At 39.5% G+C, this 20710-nt stretch overlaps 2 protein-coding genes across 4 annotated transcripts in view; both read right to left on the minus strand.

Annotated features, from left to right (window-relative positions):
* Positions 1-9585, minus strand: part of scaf8 (SR-related CTD-associated factor 8) — a 32499-nt gene extending 22914 nt beyond the window's left edge. The window contains 2 exon segments of the mRNA XM_038728786.1: positions 8388-8471; positions 9434-9585. Of these exon segments, the coding sequence (XP_038584714.1) occupies positions 8388-8471; positions 9434-9463 (114 nt within the window). The 5' untranslated portion in view covers positions 9464-9585.
* A 161-nt stretch (positions 9586-9746) lies between these two features.
* On the minus strand, positions 9747-19401 carry ipcef1 (interaction protein for cytohesin exchange factors 1). Of its 3 annotated transcripts, none has more exons than XM_038728789.1 (11): positions 18963-19401; positions 17277-17330; positions 16728-16767; positions 15757-15926; positions 13530-13603; positions 13153-13224; positions 12964-13028; positions 12508-12632; positions 11912-12254; positions 11387-11577; positions 9747-11224 (listed from the first exon to the last, which is right to left on the minus strand). In XM_038728789.1, the coding sequence occupies exons 1-11, from the start codon at positions 19035-19037 to the stop codon at positions 11024-11026; spliced, it is 1410 nt and encodes a 469-aa protein (XP_038584717.1). In that variant the 5' UTR covers positions 19038-19401; the 3' UTR covers positions 9747-11023. The 3 variants fall into 3 exon arrangements, with proteins under 3 accessions (XP_038584717.1, XP_038584718.1, XP_038584719.1); XM_038728790.1 differs by lacking the exon at positions 18963-19401 and adding an exon at positions 18228-18875; XM_038728791.1 differs by lacking the exon at positions 18963-19401 and adding an exon at positions 17623-18201.
* Positions 19402-20710: the final 1309 nt, after the last annotated feature.

The following is a 20710-nucleotide window of genomic DNA, read 5'->3' on the forward strand; positions in this document are numbered from 1 at the left end:
GTATAACTGGAAGCGAACCAGAACATAAACTGCTTATTTTAATGGGAAATGTGTTCGGGAGCTTCTAATGTACTAAGAACATACATTTAGTCTAATTTCATGTCATTTTGATCAGTCACTACTAATCTATTAAGGTCAAGGTCAGTGGTTCCCAACCTTTTTTCCTTGGCGCCCCCCCTACTTTTATCTAAGAAAAGCTGAGCCCCCCCCAACAGGTGACAAAACACACACAGAAAATTTTTATGTAATTACTTACTAATAGCAAACAAATGGAGTCAAATGACACCTTCATGGCTCTGTGTAAATCAGTGCCAGCTCTTGGTCGGCCTTCACCAACAGTCTCCTGGTGTTTTGTTCCTTGTATTGTTTAATACCAAGAAAAGGGGGTTATAAGGTGTAATATTTACAAAATATAAGCCTACAGCTTGCACTAAATTAAGTGTTTTCAACATAGGCCTATACTTTACTTTGGCTGGCGGGACAGGTATAGTTGCACCTGCCAAAGTATATTTGGCAACCCACTCTAGCACTTTGCTAGAGGGGGGGGGGGGGGGGGGGGGGTAGAGGTCATCTGGTATTACGTTAACGGACACGCAGGAAATGTTACATTATGGAGCGACAGTGAACGCACCACTGCAGATGTCACTTACTAACATTAAGTTTCAGTTTCAATACACTTGTGGTGCACTTGAAAACTGAACGGCGTGTTTGCCGTGAGAGACCAGAGGTGCAGGCTAGGTGTGTGTGAGTGAGCAAATCAAAGTTTTTTTGATAACCTCAAAACAGATAAAGCTTTGGGCACCCCGTGATCTCTGGCGCCCCCCTGAGGGGACCCCAGGTTGGGAACCACTGGTCTAGGTAATAACGGCTGCTATCAAATGTACAGTGTATCATAACAAAGGGAGACATAACTCCTAAAATCTGATCAATACATTAATATTACAGAGGAAATTAGGGCCTATAATAAAATCCTGATTTTCTCTTCAATTGAGCTCAAAAAAATGGCCCTGACCACTACTTTATCATTTATAGTAATAATCTTTTCTTTCAAGTGATTTGGGGATAATATTTATTGTAAATGAAACAAATGTCATTGTACAGAGTTTAATGGATAAATTGTACTATGTTTATCAAGTAAGCAGAGGAGCGCTAATCGAGGAATCACTGATTTATATAATCCCACACATTTATATAATTATGAAAAAATAAAAAGATAACTGATTTTAGATTAGTTCTTATTCTTTGACACTTGATGAATGCTAGTCACTGTGTGCCATGCCTGCCAAATATAAAAGTAGTGACAGACTGAATGTTCCACCAAGTGGATCTTAGCTAGAGGAAAATTTGACAAATGCACAAACGACTTAGTGAAGCAACAAGTATTAATTCTAAATCTGAAAAATGAATCCCATTGTACCTTGCAAGTTCAGACAACAACAGCCATTAAGAGGCAAAAAAAAAATGGTGTGTGGCCAGTCAGTAATTAAGGCCGGTAGTATTGTTATAATCATTTACTTGCCATAAAGATTTTAACATTTAAAGGTCTGTTAGAGGTAGCCGTTTTGTTAAAAAGATGTATATCTAAATTTTCTGTAATCTTTTGGCAGTATTTACATAACGTAAACCAAAGGTACATTTGGAAGCATATGTTAAATTATATAACTTCATATTTAACAATTTCTCATTAATGTTGTCCTGCTAGCTCAACTAGTACATACCTTACGCTTACATACAAAACCTCAATAAACATTTTGTCTGATATAGGGCTGAAACGATTCGAGTAACTCGATAACTAAAAATCATCGATTTAAATTATTTGCTTTGGAGCTGTGTTTAATCCATGTAACAATATACATTGCAATGTGTTTCGCATAGATGACTATTACTGTCACACAACGCACTTAAGCTGTGTGTGATCTGAGAAGGTTCAGAGCGTCTTTGGTGTGATTTGAAAGCGCAGACTAGAAAGAGAAAGCGACAGAAAGTATCCACAAAAACTCTGTGTGTTTATTGTAAAAATGATCTAGCCTGCCACAATAGCACGTCTTATGCTTTATCATTTCAGCAAAGGCTATTAAAGAATGTAGGCTCTGTTAATTATGGCTAGTTAACAACATAAATCAATACAGTGGTTCAGCATTTTTTTCTTGAGAATGCAAAATGCACTAAATGAGTTTTAGTTATCATTTTAAGAGACCAGTTTCATTTTCTCTTTTGTATATTTACTATTGCTCTTTAATATAGCTAAAGTATCTCTTAACCAATTACTCGCTTTAATTAATGTAATTATCACCAGAATACACGATTACTAAAATAAGCAAAAGCTGCAGCCCTATTCTTAAACATCTCTCTCTCTGTCTGAATCCATCACAGGTCATATTTGGTCCTAAAAGTGCCCAAACCACAAAATATAGCACAGACTGGGATTGCTGCAAAACCACACATAAGAATTCCAGAGGACTGTTTACAAGATTGATTACCACAGCCCTTTCTGTTCGGGAAGAGGGGGAAGACACATACAATGTAGACAACGAACCAGGCACACACCTCACTAAAAGAACAGAGACAGCCATCTCCAGCTGAAAAGCTGTTAATAGGCATTGCATCTGTGGTCACGTCTTTCATTTGACACAGTATAGGGTGTAAGCCCAGCAAAGCCTAGTTTAGTCTCCTTGTCAGTAGCTGTGTACTGAAGTCAGCACAAGAGAGTTCATGTAATGGCTGATAATAACGGGCATCAACCATTAGCACAAACGTTTTACGCCCTAGTGCAAAAGTGAGATACAGATAACGCGAGTCAAAGAGTGCAGTCCACTGCCAGGTCTTCCCTCTGACTTACAGGTGACCATCCACATTTAATATAGGGCTGTCACTTTTTGTTCAGCATTTTTCAACACAGGGGAAAATTATATGTCTGTAATAAAATATTAATACTAAATATATAATATAGTAATACTAACTCAAAATTGCTGTGTTATCAGCAACAGTGGAGTATATCTGTAAAATGCAGTCTCATCTATTGCATGTCCTGTTGCCCTATTGGTAAACTAGACTATTGTTCTCTTCTCTAGCGCAAAATGGAGGGAACCAACAAGGTGTGTTGGACGGATGATCATGACAGCAAACCTTCAAAAAAGTAATGTGTAACAGCTTTTTAGATTCGAACCATAAACAGAAAAATTGTGGATAATGGTATAGCTGTTTGCTGCCTTAAAATGTTTTTTTAAAAGTATCACTGCAAAGACAACAAATCTAAAGTGATCAGTTAGGTTGTTTCTCAGAGAACCTTTCATTTGAACTTGATTATTTTTAAGTGACAGCCCTAATTTGATGTTAAAATCAGCACTTGAATTGTATTTTAAATACTAAAGCAGATTAGACGTCTTCAAGTTCTTGAAAGCCATATTTGCAAACATGAAAAAATACAGCCACATTGTGTGTGTGCAGAAGTCACCGATCACTGCTGCTCTGTCAAAACAAACATTCAAGGTTTCTGCACTTGAAAATGACAAAACCCTCAGGGAGTGAGATAAAGTGAGATTACCATGTTAATGGATGATGTCATTAATGCAACACTGATATAAAAAATAACTAAAAAACAAACTAAAAGATTCTGCACAAGGTGTGTTTTATGAAGAACACCTGAAAATAATATTTGTCACATCCATTACGTTGAGGATGAATGGCGAATTACTGAAATTGTGTGTTTAGTGTTAAAGTGGCACTTTAAAGAATTTGGATCTAACCCAAAGGTCACCAACAGCCACTTGTCTATTTGCATTCTCAAAACTCCTGAACTTAAAAACCCAACACCAACAAATGATTGCTCAAGCCCCATCACAATTTATAGTATGAAGCAACACAGAAAATCTTCTGACTCGACTACCAAGAAAGAAAGATGCATTGACTAGACAACACACATACTGTCATGAGGCAATTCAAGAAGAAAATGATCTAGATAGCACCTTCAGCTTCCAACACAATCAAGAACTCAAAGCCAACATCGACCAACGTTTGACAACCAGAGGGGGAGTACAGCCCACATCAGTGGTGACAGCATGTCCCCGCTGCTCTGGGTGTGTGGGAGCAAATTAAGTTTAAATTATTTTAGTCTTCTTCCATCTTCCTTGTGAAACAACCCATACTCCTACCTAAGCTGGTTAGGGATTCTCTTATCTCTTTGTAACTCTCTCCACCCCATCCTCCTGCTTCACTTTCAGTGCTTTGGGGGAGCTGGGAGAGCTGCTGAGGGAAGGGGAAACGGGTGTTATTCACAAGCAACATAAGGTTACAGATACACCAAAAGCACAGAAATTCCTTTAGAAACAAGAGTTCAAACAGGACGAGGAAACACATTATCAGAGGTTTTATGGTTAAGGACTGGAGTCCTGGACTTGATCTCTCAGGCCTTGAAATCTTCAAATAATTCACATGTTGCTGTAATAATAATTTATAAAATAAAAAAAATAATAATAATATCATCAGTCTTGGCCTGTATCCCTTGTAGAAACAATGCTGAGCAGTTCAGGTGAACTGTAAGCAGATAGACTTGGTCAGTTTTTGTGTATGTAAATCACTCCATGACTATCATTTTAAAACACACCTTTATCATGTCACTGCTTAAAACTTGTGTTTCCATGAGCCTAGAAATAATCACGTTATGGCTCATGCATTGTGTTGAGTTACTAACTCTACATAACTGTTTTTTTTATTGCTGTGTTATCATATGCAGAATTTTAGACAGGAAATAAAAGCTGAAGCAACCAAAATATCACGCATGAACTATCTATTTTTAAGAGTGTAGAGCAATGCTTTTGCGTGTTTTTTGTTTTGTTTGTTAAATCCGACTGAGGTGTGGGATAGTATTTTCAATAACGCTACTTTTAAGGTTTGAATGGGCAGACCATACACTAGGTGACCACATAGTTCTGTTAGTTCAATGTAATACTTAACAAATATGTTTATAAGGCCATGTCACAGAAGGTTTAATAAAAACCTCACCAATGAGCAAAATTAGGTCCAGGATTTGCAACTTAATATTTTAAGATCTTTAAAATTTAATACTCACACACAACATTCAATCATAAACTGATGATGTTTTCTTCTGTTAAGGTCAGGTTGTCCAACAGACTGTCTACAAAAGATATGTTTCAGCCCTTTGTATCACGCCTGTTTTACAGAACAGATAGGCTTCTGTTTTAATCAATGTAGCTGTCTACACTGGCCCAATCGCCCAACAGCTCACTTTTCACTTGATTTGCATATGTCACCACGACCCTAAGGGGCTTTTAAAGCTTCGACTCCATTTTATTCTATTGTACGAGCCTAACTACAGTGTTTGTGTATAAGACTTTTACTGACTGCTACCAAAATACAGGTGACCACACGGCAGTACTCTGACTAAGCATGTCCAGTGTAGACACTAGCAGAGGGCTGAAGCTGCTGCCGTGTAGACACAGTGTTAAAATACTTACAAATCAACTGTGTCTAGTTATACTATTTCAGTGTCAAAAACATTTTAACCACCCATAGTAACACACGCATGTACAAGCAATTCCACAGTTGTTCTTTTGTCTGTGTAGATTCTGATCTGTATGAAATCAAGCAGTCAGCTTTAATGTAACACTGAGCCTCCAATAAGGCTTCTAAACCAAGAATTAGCTCTTCAGCAGTCATCACAACTCCTCAAAACAATTTGTCTATTCATACATTATAAAGAAGTGTGTAAATTATAAAATCAGTGATGGCATGCTGGCTCACTGTACTGACTTGGCGGGATAGAACGGAGCCAAAATATCTGTGCAGTCCCTACAATGAAAAGTACAAATATCTGTTGTGAAAAAGGCCAACTGCTTTAACTACAGCTAATGAATTTATACTCTTGGTGCTAAATGTTACAGTCACTTTGCAATGTTTGAAAATACATTTTTGTGAACAACATGGCATAGCTTATTTATGAATTTCTGTGCAGCAGCAGACTTGTGAATGCCAAATTTTAGATCCTCCAATCAACAGGTGAATATGCCAGACCAGCAGACTTTTCAGAGCGATCTGATCTTTCAATTGCATCACTGTGCACTGATAAGGTAACTTTAACAACCCCGCATGTTGTCCAGTGAGACAGAACACCAATCTCAAACTAGTCCTATGTCTCTATACTATATAATGTATACACTATGTATGGTCTATAACATTTTACCCTAAACTAACACAATTCAGACGACGGCCCCCATTTGATACGATTTTTGCTTTAAGATGTTTCATTACAGAAAGTGTATGAAACCCGTAACTAAAACAGTCACACATTCTGTCATTGTTACTTATGGATAGAATTATGGTGAAAATACATGACTCCCTTTTTGCTGGTGACACCTGGATCCCCTCAAGGACCCTACTTTGAGAACCAGGGGTCTACGCTATCAATGGCTTACGCAGCAGAAACTCTGGAAAATATAGTTTCACAAGAACTGCTGCGCTATGGTTTAGCTTTCTGATTTTTATTTACTAAAAAAAACACACCGATTACATTACTTGTCCACCATCCTCCACATTCAATTAGTTAATTTTCATTGATTTTCATCAATAAAAAACGTGATATCAATACTTAGTCGGACAACGCACGCTACAATTATAAACTGAAAGTGTCTGCTCTGTACAGCAGCAGCAGCAGTCAGGTTTCACTTGAAAGTGGAGAGTTGACAGACAAGACGATGGTGGATGGAGGATTTGATGTCAAAACGAAACACAAAAGCGCCTATTTATCAATATTTTGGATTTGGACCAATGCTAATAGGGAACCTGACAATGTTAATGAGACAAACTGTCTGACGAAAGTGACAGTATCTGGAGGCAACACCTTCTAATGCAGCACAGCGAGGATACAAACAGTTCATAGAAGAGATGAGCGTATAACGTCTGTCACTGTTAACAGAGACTCCAGGCTGCAGTCTTGATTAACTGGGCCGATATAAGGCATTAAGGGATAATCGGAATAGGCCGATACCTCCACTCACGAGGGCAATAAATCATCCTAAATGACAGCAGATCTATTCTAAAACTATTACTAGCTAGTGTTAAATATCTATTGTTGTACTGTAGAGAATAATGCAGTTGAATGACATCACTTCTTACAAAGTGTACCCCACTCTCCAAACACCAGTCACGTTCTGAAATCTACAGCATAACCCAATGTATTTTTTGGTTTCACTAATTAATACAAACTCCATCTAAAATAACATGTTACTGGCAAAGATAAGAACGTTTATTGAATTGTACTCTGTATTGAATGATGGCATTAAAAACAACTTTTCTTTGTTTATCTGCATTATATATATCGGCCACCTGCCTCCCTGCTCTCTAAACATCAGCAATGGCCTTATCGGTGGCCCACTTCACTGATAAACCACAGAACTGTAGAGTAACATTAGGCTTCATGACCAAGGAAAGTTGGCACGCTCCCCCCGCTCTCTCTGTGCTGCGAGTCTGCAACACACATTTTTAATCAATTGATACTTTTTATAATGCCTGGTTTTAGGGGGTGCTGCACCCCTACTTCCTGTGTCAATCTAATGTACACACATACCTTTAAGTGCACCACTAAAGTGATGATATCAAAGTAACTCTACAGATATTGAGCATCATTGGCAAATGCTTTTTCTTCAAAAATGCCCGGTGTAATCTGTAACACCAATGTTTTCACAACTTTGTGACCAGTGGCATCCCTAATCAAGCCTCCTAGAACTTTTGTCTTTCACCATCCACTGCATAGTTAATATGGAGTCCCACACAATCTCAACCCTGCTACAGCCCTCTACCTAATGCCTTCAATATAACTCTGTTCATGGCTTATCATGGGTGTCCCATATAGAAATTTGGTCTTCACAAAACCAGACAGTACATAGGCTCATATGCATCCTGCTAACATGTTTTGGCTTGCTCTTCTCATATAAATACCTTGCACTAACACAGGAATTTGTGAAATAATATAGTCATCAGAGGTTGAAAAACGTATACAAGCCCTTGACAGTCTCAGAGTGAATAATTTAATTTATTAAAAACTGAATAACTTATTCCTAAATACTCACTCACAACTACTCACAAGGGTAAATAAGATGTCAAAAAGAATGTACTAGTTTGTGTGGATGCGTTTACTTCAGTTGAGTACTTGTGTTAGGGCCTGAAGTTGTAACATACTACACATTTAAAAACGGTTGTGGACCTATTCTCCTGATTGATTTCACCTAGGTTTATTATAAAAACTTGAAAACCCATGCTCATAGCTGGATAGTTAAGCACTGATTTTTGTCTTAACATAAAGATTAGGAGAGCATGTCTTTTATTCTTTAGTTCCCCATTACCTGCCTCATCCTTTAATACTACATACTTACTTTTATAGCCTTGATTCCAGACTTGGTGATCTGGGTCATCTTGGCCTTGGAGATGGGTGGCTTGTACTCGTTCAATGAGTACAACTGAAAAATTAAAATGAGACAAGAGAGAAGATCTTTTGTCATGTTCTGTAACCACTAATGCATAACGTTAATAATCATTCAACTACTATATGAACAAGCAGTAGTCCAAAGCATCATTCCTTTTCTTCTGCATGCTTTGTGTTCACCATTTGCAAACCTTCATTTTGGATGCGTTTGTGTTCAGAGAGCCACCACGTTAGAGTGCTTGCCTCTGATTAATGTTATTTGTTGACACTATTTTAAACAAAATACGTTAGCTATTCGCAATTTATTTGACCAACTGTGGAATCCAATTTGTATTAAGTTAGCTGTTAACTGTAAGTGGACAATGAGGTCAACCTTTACATTGATTATGCCAAAGGACAGACAGACTTTAGTGTCAATGTAGAAATATGGTTGCGCTGCTAGCTTTGAGCCCACTGATAGCTGGCGGTTAACTTAACCTAGCTGTCTAAATGTGTGCTATGTTATATCAAGTAATTCATATTCTGTGCGACTGCGCATCAGGAAGCAAATCCAGTCAGAATTATATGACAAAGTTGCTGTGAGTACGAGGTGTTTTACCCACCTACATCATTAGCTAGTTAGCTAGCTAACCAAGTTATCACGTAACTGAGGCGGTTTTGCTAACTTGTAGCTAACGTTAGCTCGCTAGTTACCGTTAGCACCAGTATGTGGACCTTTCTGGCTCATAGACTGGCAACCTAACACGGTGTGCGCTACGGAACATGTTCTCTTCACGGCAATACTCTGAACAGTTAACATGAATTAGACATTAAATAACTTAACAGTACTGCTGTATTGTTGTACACAACCAGCGGCCTTGTGTGAGACTACCCTCCTCTCCTTTTCTGCTAACGTTACTTGATGCTAACGTTAGCCAACTAGCCACCACAAATGTGCATTAGACAACCTTTTCTACTGTCGATGTGTTCAGAATTGTGCAAGGGATTCAAACAAACCTCATTGTTAAATGCTTTGACGGCCTCCATAGTGTTGTATTTCGGCTCGCAGGTGACTGTAAATATTTACAGATATCTCCTCAATAACCGGTTACAGACATGCATGCTCGACGTTTGCTGAGATGGAGGAGACTGCCAATATGGCGCATAACCTCAATGGGAAAACTGCAGAGACCGGCGACTCCTAGCGTCAACTTTGGAACACTACAAGTAGTACCAAACAGTCTTTTTTTCTATCAGTGTCTACGCTACAGAGGTTTCTGTGCTCATTGACCACAGAAATCAAAATAAAGCTGCAGTGGAAGATGTTCACTCTTGTTATAATACTTTATTTTCCTGTATACAAACAAGCAAACTGACTTCCATACCAGACTTGAGACAAAGATAATTAACATCACACATCCATGTGCATCTATTTACAATTAGTTAATTTTTGTGCATAACAGATAAAACGCAAATCAGAAAAAATGAGTGGTAACGTTACCTGGAGCTTGGTTGGGCTCCAGTAGCTAGTTGTTGTCACTATGTCAGAGGTCCCTGTCTGGCCCAAGTTTCCTAAATCAGTTGCTGTCACATAATGCCTGCCATGTCTGTATCTGAAATGACCTCCTAATCATCTGTTTACCTGTAGCACATGGTTTGGGTCTGCTGTGGGGGCTTTCTTCCTGAGAATTATCCACCATACATTCTGCCTTTAGATGCAAATTAATACTGCTACATTCTGCCAGACTGTGTATTTGCCATCGATACAGGTTATTAATAGTTAAATAGTAAAATAGTTAAAAGTCTTTATGACATTTGCAGTTGTCAGTGTTTGTGGTGTAAAAACTCCAACGTATGTTTGCATTTAGGTTCTTCCTTTCAAAAATAATTTTTACTTTAGTAAAATACATAACTACATAGACTTTTCTACTGAATGAGGTGGTTTCTTACATTTTGGCTTTAAATTATATTGTAGTAAAAATGATTTAACACTTTGACTCTTAAAAATTCTCATTTATGTGGCCCACGTTTATTCTGTTAGAGCAAGCCCTGGCGTTCAGTCTTGAAAATTCTTCATGATAAGTATAAAACTGTCATTTGTAGGGAAAACAACACACATCAATCATTCAAAACAGTTGCTGTAAAACACGTGTAACAGGCAGTGATGGTGCATGGCACCAATAATTGACTGAATACAATTAAAAATGTTCAAAAAACTACTGATGAAATAAAAGTGGATAAAACGTACTGTAAAAAAAAAAAGTGTTTCCATGCAGAGGACAATGTACTCCGTAATTCCAAATATTAAAAACAGTTTATGCATAGGTTCACAGAATAACAACATAAAAACAAGTATCTGTAAAATGACCAAATCTTACAAATCAAACAGTAAAAGTAATACTAAGACACTTGCTAATCATATAAGGTCTGTTCCATCTCCATTTGGAAACTAAAAACACTCTTCTTCATTGATCCAGTTACTTGATGAACAGCACTTAAAGACTGCTGATATGGAACAGTAGTCTCAATTAAAACAGCAGTGTGTGTGTGTATCTAAATAATATGAGCATGAAGTCCTCCAAAGTCCAGACACAGTAAAAGGAGTCTTTATAAACTGGTCTCGACCACTGGAGCAGCAATGACTGATGCGGCAGCTCTTGTGGCCTCCAATGCCACCTGCTCATCCTGTTTAACACAGATGTCCTGCACTAGGGGTGCATTGGCCTCCTTCCATCCTCTGAACTTGCTTGAGGTAAGCTCTGGGTCCGACAACAGCTGTTCTATTGCCTGTAGGTCTGCCTCCTTTGACTGCGCCAGAAAAGAAAAGAGCAAAGAAAATTGGGGGAAATGAAATAATAGCACAAAGCTCTCAAAATTCTAAAATAACCTACATTCGTTTGCAATTCACACGCTGGGTACACTGTAACGTTGTGATGTAAAATCAAAAGTGGAAAACCAGCAAACACATACCTTTAATGTGCTGTTGAGAGTCCTGATAAGGTGCAGTCTATTATTAACAGTCTGGTTTTTACAGCGTTTTATAAAGGAGGCCCTAAATTCCCTTTTCGTGGATGGTTTACGATCTCCTATTGGCGAGAGACTGGCCTCTTTTAGATGAATATACAGCTTCTCCATCTCATCTGAGCCTGTTCCATGAGCCCCTGCAACAATATCAGGTTATATTGTATCATTACCATGCACATCACTAAGATTACATTGACTAACTGCATGTTCTGCAGGGAAGTTCCCCAAGTCACAGAGAAAGCAAAATGGTACCAGAAAAATTTGATTGCATACAAATCAAAAAAAACACATAATTGCTGCACAAATATGTCGCAGACAAAGGAGACAGGGTACGGGTAAAATACAGTCTCCTTAAAATGAAAGTTTGCTCAAAACAAAACTAATTAACATAAAACTATCAGAAAGTTAAGACATTTAGGTCCGTTTTAAAAGTCACAAAACCACAGCCAATTAAAGGAGTAAAAGTCTCACCTCCTTCTTCAGCACCTGAAACGGCCCTCTGCGCCTCCCCCTCAGAGGCAGAGCTTTCCTCAATGGACCCCGTTTCCTGGTGAGACGAGCTCTCCAGCACCTGGGGATTGTCCTCTTCTTCCGCCTCCTCATGCGGAGTCCGATGTGAGTGTACCTGAACTGAGCACACCACTGCCGTTTCCGCTGTGGGAGGAGTCGCCTGCGAGACCAGGTCCAACCAGGACTGCCGGTGCTTGCCGAGCGAGGAGGTGGAGCTCTGTGATGTCATTGTGCTGACGGGGGAAGATAGGGAACAGTTGGCTTCGCTGGGGACTGCGGCGGAGTAAGGAGGAGGGAGGGTACCCTGAAAGAAAAATACACCACATTCAGACGTTACAATCTACCATAAATTAAAAAGGGTTTTGTCAGTTGAATACAGCAGATTTTTTAAACATTTGGATAGAAATAAATCAGGTGTTTTATAAAAATCCAGCTTGACCAGAGTAAACATACTATAATAAATCAATTGAGTAACTACAACAATCGGTGAATGGCATCCTCCTGTGTTGTGACTGATGGTGCAGTGTTGAACGTATGTAGCCAGAGACATGACTGACCTGATGTGTGCTCCCAGGTGGACCTGGTGCATCCACGGAGTCCTGCAGGGTTTGTTCAGAGTACGGAGGCGGGGGAATCTCTGTGCTTTCAGCTTCTTCATGATCACTGGCTTCACTGTAACACTCTGCACAGGACACACACACACACAAAGTCAGAAATCATACAATGACACATACGACCTCAATCAAGAGGAAGTTGTTTAAATTATAATTAAAGCCCTGAGATCACTGGAAACGATCAGTGCTGCTGCAGAGTGCGGACCAAATGTATCAGTGTTTGTGTGCACACAGAAAATTCTCTGAGCTCTCAATCGATAAAATCCCAGACGCATTTATGTCAAGCTAAGAACAAAGTTGCTTTTCTATGTTATAAAAAGTTGTCATCTTGGAGATGTTTTTCATTCAAGGACAGCAACAGCTAACAGAAATACATTTCCAATTGTCATGGGTGCTCACCGGCTGCCGGGTTTCGTTCAGTTGGCTCATACCGAATGGAGGCAAGCCCGAACTTATTCAACCATCTGGTAAAAAAAAATAAAAATAAAAATAGTACTTTCAGCTCAGTAACATTTGATATATTGACAATACATTTTCAAAAAAAAACAACCTTGATGAAATATAGTGTTGTGCTTTTATATGACTTACAGGTTCATCTCCTCGTGGCTCTCAGCAGCAAAGTAAAACATCATGACTTGTGGGTGGCACGCTTTGAAGGCACTGCAAGAGGGAAAGTAAACGGAGAGCTGTTACGATGATCTGCACAAAAAGACCACGTTTCTACAGTGCCAAGAAGTTTCTACTGGTGTATGAAAACTTTGAGTTAACCTCCATGTTTATTCTATGTCATTGATAATTCTTGGAAAGCTTCAAGACCGCACACTTCCTATCAGTATGTGTGGGAACACTTTCTATGTCACTCAAGTCCCGATATAGATATAGCTCCTTTTTAATTCAAACCACTGGTGGTGGTGGTGGGTGGCTTATGAAAAAAGAATTTTGATTGAGATGGACCAGAAACTTACTATTTCTTCTTGCACTCTATAGCCCTGTCAATCATGAAGTTGGTGAGGTCAATGTAGCCTTCAGCCTTTTCTGCCTGCAACACACAGATTGAACAAAAGTGAGTGTTAAAATGAAGTGATGATCTTAAACAACTTCCTGACAACGACACCTGCCATTAAATTGCAATAGGCTACTTCTTCTATTTTCTCCAGCCACAATGGTGACATCCAGTCGACGTGATTGGAGTCATAGTGCCAGTAAATCAGACACGTCAGTTACGCATGCCTGTATCGGAGTCTGACAGGCCATTAGTGACGCCGTCACATTCAGGAAACACGGTGACACTGCTGGCTGGCAGGGAGACAGCTGTGGCAGAAACAAGTATGACTCACGTGCAGCCGCCGGTGCATCACAGTGCATCTGTGTTAAATGTGTGATGTGTTAAAAACAGATTAATGTAGTAGTAACAGAACTGTAATTACATTGGATCTTATTACAATGGACAGAACTGGGGCTGCAGCTTTATTTTATTTTTTGTACACTGCAGCACTTTGAACAAAATTATGTAAATAAAATGCACCATGGAAAACGGTGTGCTGATTTACAGTCAACATTTGAATATTTGTACAGATCCAAACATAATCGGTTTAATGCAGGTCATTGTAAACTGCATCAATCAACAAGCAGAACTTCTATTTAAAGTTATGCACATTTAAACATGGTTCAAAGAAAGAAAAACCTGCCAAGAAACAGTCCCAACCTTTTAAAATGACCTGCTCAGTTCGTTGTATTCGTTGCTCTGTTGTGGACAAGATGTAAGTTTCTAAGTGTGATTTACAAAGATAATTTTCTCTCTTTTTGGAAGTAAATTGTATTGTAAATCTGATGAACACACAGACTTATATCCTGTATCTATATGTTTATATACAGTACACTTTATTTACATTAACCATGGTTTTAACCACGCAGCTTAAAGGATAGGTCTTGTGATATTTTTATATTTTTCATATTGTCAAACAATCCATGAAAAGACCAAAACCAACAATAAATTGGTCCTACGAACAAGTTCTGTAGCCAAAGCCTGTTACCGCCTTTTCCTATGCCGTATACTGTATGTTTCCCCAAAATTATTACAAACATGAATGAGGTTCAGCATTGCACTGGGTTCCTTCATTACAATCAACATGGACACTGTAGATAAACTACAGTCTATGCCATGTACACGGTCCCACTGACGTAATACTCACTAGAGCACCAAATGTGTATAATGATTCTGCCTCTGGAGAAAAAAGTAGTTTTTTAAGATTTACATCTTTAGAATGAATCGGCTTAGGACTGAGTGACACGGACAATGTGGTTTTAGTCTTGTCATGGGATTCGTTGAGATTGAAAATTAAAAAGCTGCAGAACTTCAGCCTATATTCATTAGTCACTGTAACTTACACTGTACATGTAGCGTAACAGATAAACTGAGGCTTATTTTTGATCATTTCCTCTCTGCCTGCCATTCTAGCATTCCGGTCGTGTGCAGAGTTTTGCGTGCGTGGCATGCGGCCGAGAAATGCATGCAGGTCGCGGTTCCTCGCGGGTCTATTTCAAGTACTATTTAAAAACTATATTCTTTGTGTGGTTCATCAATGGTGATAAATGATCCGATTGTCCCGCGAGGTGCGGACAACTCAACACAAAAGCGGTGAGGCTGGGGTTCTCCACTAGGCTACATCATAGACTGCAGGGCTCCACACACACACGTGCTCACGCACGCAGACACGCACACACACACACACCTTCTTTAAGGGTAATTTTATATTTACTTTTAAAAGCCTTTTTCTTTTTACATGTTTATTTACAACATTTCATGTTGAAATTTATACTGTAATAGGCAGTATATTAACTTATTGGGAGAAAACTGGTAGTTCTATGTAAAAATCGCCAAAATGGCACGATCCTCATATTGAGCGAAACTTATATTGTGAGATTGACAGTCGAATCAGGCTCTGCCCATCGACGCATCAAACCTTCAACTATTAGGGGTCAATCCTAATCCCTATATTTGTTTTCTCACCAATGCATTTAATTGTTACACTATTTTATCCTATCATATATTCTGTTGATGAATTGTTTTTTGTTTTTAAAAGAATCATTTTTATTTCATTATACTTTACTAGTAATGTGCCAATCGCTAGGCACCATTTGAACATGTTTGCTTTATAAGTGAGTCTTCTGATGAGAGGGGATTTTACTCACCAGCTGGTTTGTGTACCAGTATAGCGACGTCTTCTTTAGCACAAACCAATACTTTTTCCATTTGATACCCAAGAAGCCAGTGCTCTCTTTCTTCCTGTACAGCCAGCCCTGGTGGTCTGGCTGACCCAGCTCTTTGACCGAGATGCGTCTTCTGCTCATTGTGCCATTGCCTGTACACAGAAAGCACATGCATGTGAATGCAATGAAACCTCCTCTCTTTTGTCCACCGAGAAGCAATGTGGAGAGCTAGTATGGCATTAGAGTAGAGCTGCACAATTAATAGAAATGTTATCCAAAAACACAATATAGCCGAGTCCAATATCCAAATTGCAGCAAATATTTTGATGAAGGTCAAATGTGTGACAAAACAGCATCATAATGACAAACTGAATTGCTGCAGAGATACCATATCAAAAAATCTTGTTCTCCAGATGTAAGAAAACTTGTTTGTTTGGTACAGACCCCAACAAATGCCACATCATGATTTATGTGAATAATTGTTTCAGTGAAAATAAAAATTGTGATGCATCATTTCCACTAACTATGACTCGTACTGCAAATCCTAAAATCTTTCAATATCTTTTTTGCCATCTCGTGCAGTCCTTCACTAGAGGAATCATGTTGCAGAGTCTAAAATTAACATTTCTATATGCATAATGAACAAACCCACACAGCATCCAGAACTGCAAACTGAAAAGCGTTCTGCTAAAGCCGGCCTACCTGTTCCAGTAATGAATCAGCCAGCAATAACAACAGAAAACCTCTGAACTCGAGTTAGCTTCTCAGAAGAATCTAAGATACTGTCACAGAGAGCTAAACTAGAGAAGAACTGAAGTGAAAGTAGGCGCGCGTTGTGTAAAATCCCTCTGCACACTCTAATTGCCCTGCCACTTCTCACACGCCCACCAAGGGTCCAAATTACAGTCGCACACAGAACAAAAGTGATGAGAGCTCAAGGGTTGACGACTTACCTCCCCGGCTCTTCTTCTTGGGTTTGTGTCTAAGGGAGACCTTTGGGAGGAGGAAAACGTTGGGTCAGAGTCAGAAGGCAAGAGACGAGAGGAACACAGAAGCAGACTCAGACCCCGAAGCTGAGAAGGGGACGCTGTTTGGAACATCCTGTTTCTCACCCTGAATGTCACATGCATACTCTCTCTTCTGTTCTCTCTATCTTCATCTCCACACACAGTAACACCCCCCCAACACTCTCTAACATCCTCATCTGTAATTACACTACTTTCTGTCTGTCACTTTATCTCTCTCTGCTCACACTCTTACTCTTAACTCGTTTTGCTCCCTGGCAGATTAAACTAAAACACTGAGGCAAACCAAACTAGACCATAACTGGTTATCTACCCGTGTTACTATAAATATTTAACTTTGTCAGAGGAGAAGCAGAAGTAGTACCGACATTAAAAAAAAACAATAGCATGGTTTAAATTTAATTATTAGCGAGAACAAGGCAAACTCTGCCCGGGTAAATGTCATACACGGGGGGAAAAAAAGGAAGGAACACTTACAGGGTTGTAGTCATCAGCAGCCATAGAAGGGGGCACAGATATAGGAAAGGCAGCCTGTTGAAAGAAACCAAAAGGTACAGATGCGTAGGTTGACAATATTACTACCCAAGGATAAATGGGCAGAAACGGAGCAATTGTCTGCTACAGCGTAACAACAGGAAGTGATGTCACGGGCAGGCAGCACAGACAAAGTTTGTCAATTTGATTTTCTTCCTCCCTTTTTTTTCAGAGTGAAAAAAAAGTGTAAATGTGAATTGAAACTGGGTCTAAAAAGCAGAATTTTTGGAAGCTGAGTAAGAACAAAAAAACTGCAAACTTGAAAAGTGAATGCACAGCACTGACTCACAGCTCAAGTGTCACAATGGTCTTCGTCAGGAGTTCAGCATATGACACTCCACCTACACTGCCATAAAGTACTGAAGATTAAAAGGCTTCTTTCCCGCTTTTTAACAGTGTCAAAGTTGGTTTTGAAATGTATCAACATACACGAACAGTGACATGAAAGATATTGAGAAATCCAAATTGACTAACTTCCTCTGCAAACTCAAGTTCCTTATTTGTAAAGTGACAAAGTTGCCTGAGAGAGACAAAATGGAATATCACAGAACACACAATACCAAAAATGTAACAACTTGCCACTGATACAATACAGCAAACTCTGGGTACACAGAAATTAAGAATCTCAGCCAGCCATTACACTTCTTTGTAGATCTGAAATATCTCCCCAAGAGTCTATTCATCATATCCCCTTAACATTGCACCTTGTCATCAGATTAAGCACTACACAAGAAAAAACAGCCTTGAGGTTAGGAAATGTGAAAGCACAGGTGGCTGCCTGGTAACAGGGACCTGAGTTCAAGTCCTACTGCAGCTGTTCGCATTCACTCACCACAAACTCAATCTACAAATGTCACCGGTGAGAACAATAAAGGAAGAGAAGAAGACTCATACCTATTACTTTAAAACTCCACAGGTTCACGTCAAGTCACCACCTCAGCTAAATTTCAGGATCCTGTTTCTCACAATGACAGCTCTTATCTAAACTCAACAGCTGTATATTAGTGAATGTGTGTGCGTTTCTCTCTTGCACAACACAAATGCATCATATCTTGTTTTCCGGGTGTTAGAGCTCGAGCCTGTGGGAGCTAGATGATTATCACCACATAACCGCAGCACAAGTCTGACTGAGTTTGTGAGTGCGTGTGTGTGTTTTAAGTTACAAAGTTCCTGTTTGATTTAGCAGATGTGAAAAGTTACATGTTACATAATTTATGTAATCTTTGACTGGAGTGATCAAGATATTAATAAAATGACATCTTTCTAGCTTCAACTCAAAGAAACAATGATTAAGATCTTGAAAAAACAGTAGGTGAACAGAGCTGATGACTAACATTTTGGTTGTGAATGTCACATTTTGGGCCAAATTTGGGTTGCTGCACCAAATACACATAAAAAGCAAATAACCAGACAAATGGCAGCCCCAACAGTAACCACCAACGTTCATATACAAGTTTGCCGGTTTATAAACGTTTTTCAAAATCCTAAAACACATCATGTAGTCTGGTCAGTAACGTTGTCAAACGTAGCCTGTTTTTGTTCCAGTGACCTCGTTAGCTAAAAAACGTTGCCTTGGACCAAATTAATCCGTTTCAGTCAGTTTTAACAGAAGTTATAACATTTCTGTACCTGCCACCAGGACCTCAGCGAAAGTAGTTTATCCCGAAAGCTCTGCTCAAAATCTGACCAAACCTTGGCGAGCATGTCGTAAAAAGGCAAAGAAGAAATTCAAAAAGAGCTCGGGGGGATTCAGGTGAGCTTAGATCCTACCCCCTTTCTTTATCTCAAAGAGGGTAACACCAAAACTCAAAGTCAAAGAGACAACAATTATGAGGGCACATGTTTAGTGTAATGCAGCGACAACATTTGAGCTATTGTGGCATGTGAAATTAATAGCTTCATCTCAGGAAGGCCTTGCAGTTCCCGCCCATTACCACTAGGCGTCGCTAAGTTATTGCTATGTAACAGCCTTATGAGCCACCAAAAGTAAAGCCAAACACTAAACACGGAGGCATAGCATACTGTACAACTGTATGTTTTACTCTTGAAAAAGAGTATTTGTGTTTAGGTGACTTAAACTAGACGATTTCTTAAGTTAATGTCATTAAGTTACACAGATTTTAGACTAGACTGAGCTCTACTTTTCTAAATTCAACTGCAAAACGACAAATCACCTACTTCCAATACCTGTCAAAGCTCAGAATTTGCCATTAACACAGTAACTCATAATGAGTGCCCCCAACTGAATAAGTTTAATCTCACATATCACTAATGTGAAAGGAGTTTTAAGGTCAGGACCCAGCTAGATGAGTGCAACATTTTTTTGTCCTTTTATTGCTTTAAGACAACTTCACAAAATACAATGTGGTTTCCTCCAGAAAGAAGGATAAAAACAAGTGTTTCATGTTACAGTCCACTCGTGGCTCAGTGAGGCTGCGGCCTGGCTATCAACACCCTTCGCTGTCTCGGTGGGTTTCTAGCCATAACATTACTGCCCAAGTTGTCTCTGTGCAGAAGCTTGGATGTTCAGGCCTATGTTGGCCTGTGCTGGGATGGCGGTAAACCAGTAGAAGCATTCCTGAGTCCCGCGTTAGTATAGTCTCAATTTCATTTGTGCTTAAATAGACAGGGCCCTCTTCTCTCTTTCCACTTGCTATTGTACTGCCGTAGCGAGTGGAATGAAATGACTATGAGGAGACCCCCTCCCTCTACATCTCTCACATTCTCACACTGTAGCTTCCTCTTTGACCCCCCTCCCATTTGTCACCCTAGATCTTTCTCATCCATGTCAAGTAACTTCCTGGTGTTACCCCTAAACCCCCTCAAAAAGCTCCCCCTTTTAACATTTCAATTACACGTGTTGAATTAAATAAAAGATTTCAACACAATTAAAACTCTTCCCATTTCTGTGATGAGGAAAAAGGTCTCAGCATGCCACCTTAGGGTGATTTTAAGGGGCATTTTGCTCAATCTGTGTTCCGGTGGAAGTGAGGTAATCTTGCCTGCGACTCGTGTCAAAGGCCCGAAGGATTCACGGGAATGCAGATTGGTCACACCATTGTAGTGCTCAATCTCCCATCATGATCCATGCTGAGAATTGTCACGGCACTTAGCTAATGTCCCCCTCCCGCCCAGAAACTGTGTGTGTGTGAGGGAGAGAAATGAGAGAGGGGCAAACAGAGTGGCTATTATTCAGCAGGGGAATCTCTCACAGTGTAAAGGGGGAAGGGTGCAGAGCAGGAAATGATATCAAATTCTAGCTTGCTCAGTTGACGGCGGTGCATGCCCCTCGCTTGCTGTTGGTAGTAACTGCCCAGTTGACTTGGCACTGGTCACCACCTCAGTTTAGATATTGCTACATGTGCTCACTCAGTCAT

The sequence above is a fragment of the Micropterus salmoides genome, unplaced genomic scaffold (genome assembly GCF_014851395.1).
Source record: "Micropterus salmoides isolate LMB-PRFRI ecotype aquatic unplaced genomic scaffold, ASM1485139v1 Ms_hic_scaffold_19, whole genome shotgun sequence".
NCBI lineage: Eukaryota > Metazoa > Chordata > Actinopteri > Centrarchiformes > Centrarchidae > Micropterus > Micropterus salmoides.